This window comes from Penaeus monodon, chromosome 34, assembly GCF_015228065.2.
Source record: "Penaeus monodon isolate SGIC_2016 chromosome 34, NSTDA_Pmon_1, whole genome shotgun sequence".
Classification (NCBI taxonomy): Eukaryota; Metazoa; Arthropoda; class Malacostraca; order Decapoda; family Penaeidae; genus Penaeus; species Penaeus monodon.
The window spans coordinates 25,125,518-25,125,809 of record NC_051419.1 but is presented as its reverse complement, the minus strand read 5'-3'; the positions used below and the strand labels follow the sequence as shown (position 1 = coordinate 25,125,809).

Below are 292 nucleotides of genomic sequence, written 5' to 3'. Positions count from 1 at the left end.
CCAGAAACTAGTTGTCCAGCCTTACCTCAAGCACTCACTCCCCTCTCCCCTTTTTCCCCTCAAAAAACAGTGACCGAGAAGACCGAAGGAGGGGAAGTGAGGGTAACAGCCAAGGGGAAGAAGATCCGGAAGCCTCGCACCATCTACTCCTCGTTACAACTGCAGCAATTGAATAAAATGTTCCAGAGGACGCAGTATCTTGCTTTGCCGGAGCGCGCGGAGTTGGCGGCCAAGTTGGGTCTCACGCAAACACAGGTGAGTTTGTTTTTGTTTTGTGTTTTGTGTTTGTGGG

General features: G+C 51.0%; 1 protein-coding gene across 1 annotated transcript in view; it reads left to right on the top strand.

Moving 5' to 3' along the window:
* LOC119594657 (homeobox protein DLX-6-like) overlaps window positions 1-292 on the top strand; it is a gene marked incomplete at its 3' end in the record, with an annotated part of 16,769 nt that overhangs the window by 4,340 nt on the left and 12,137 nt on the right. Inside the window, 1 exon segment of the mRNA XM_037943707.1 lies at window positions 71-255. Coding sequence (XP_037799635.1) covers window positions 71-255 — 185 coding nt within the window.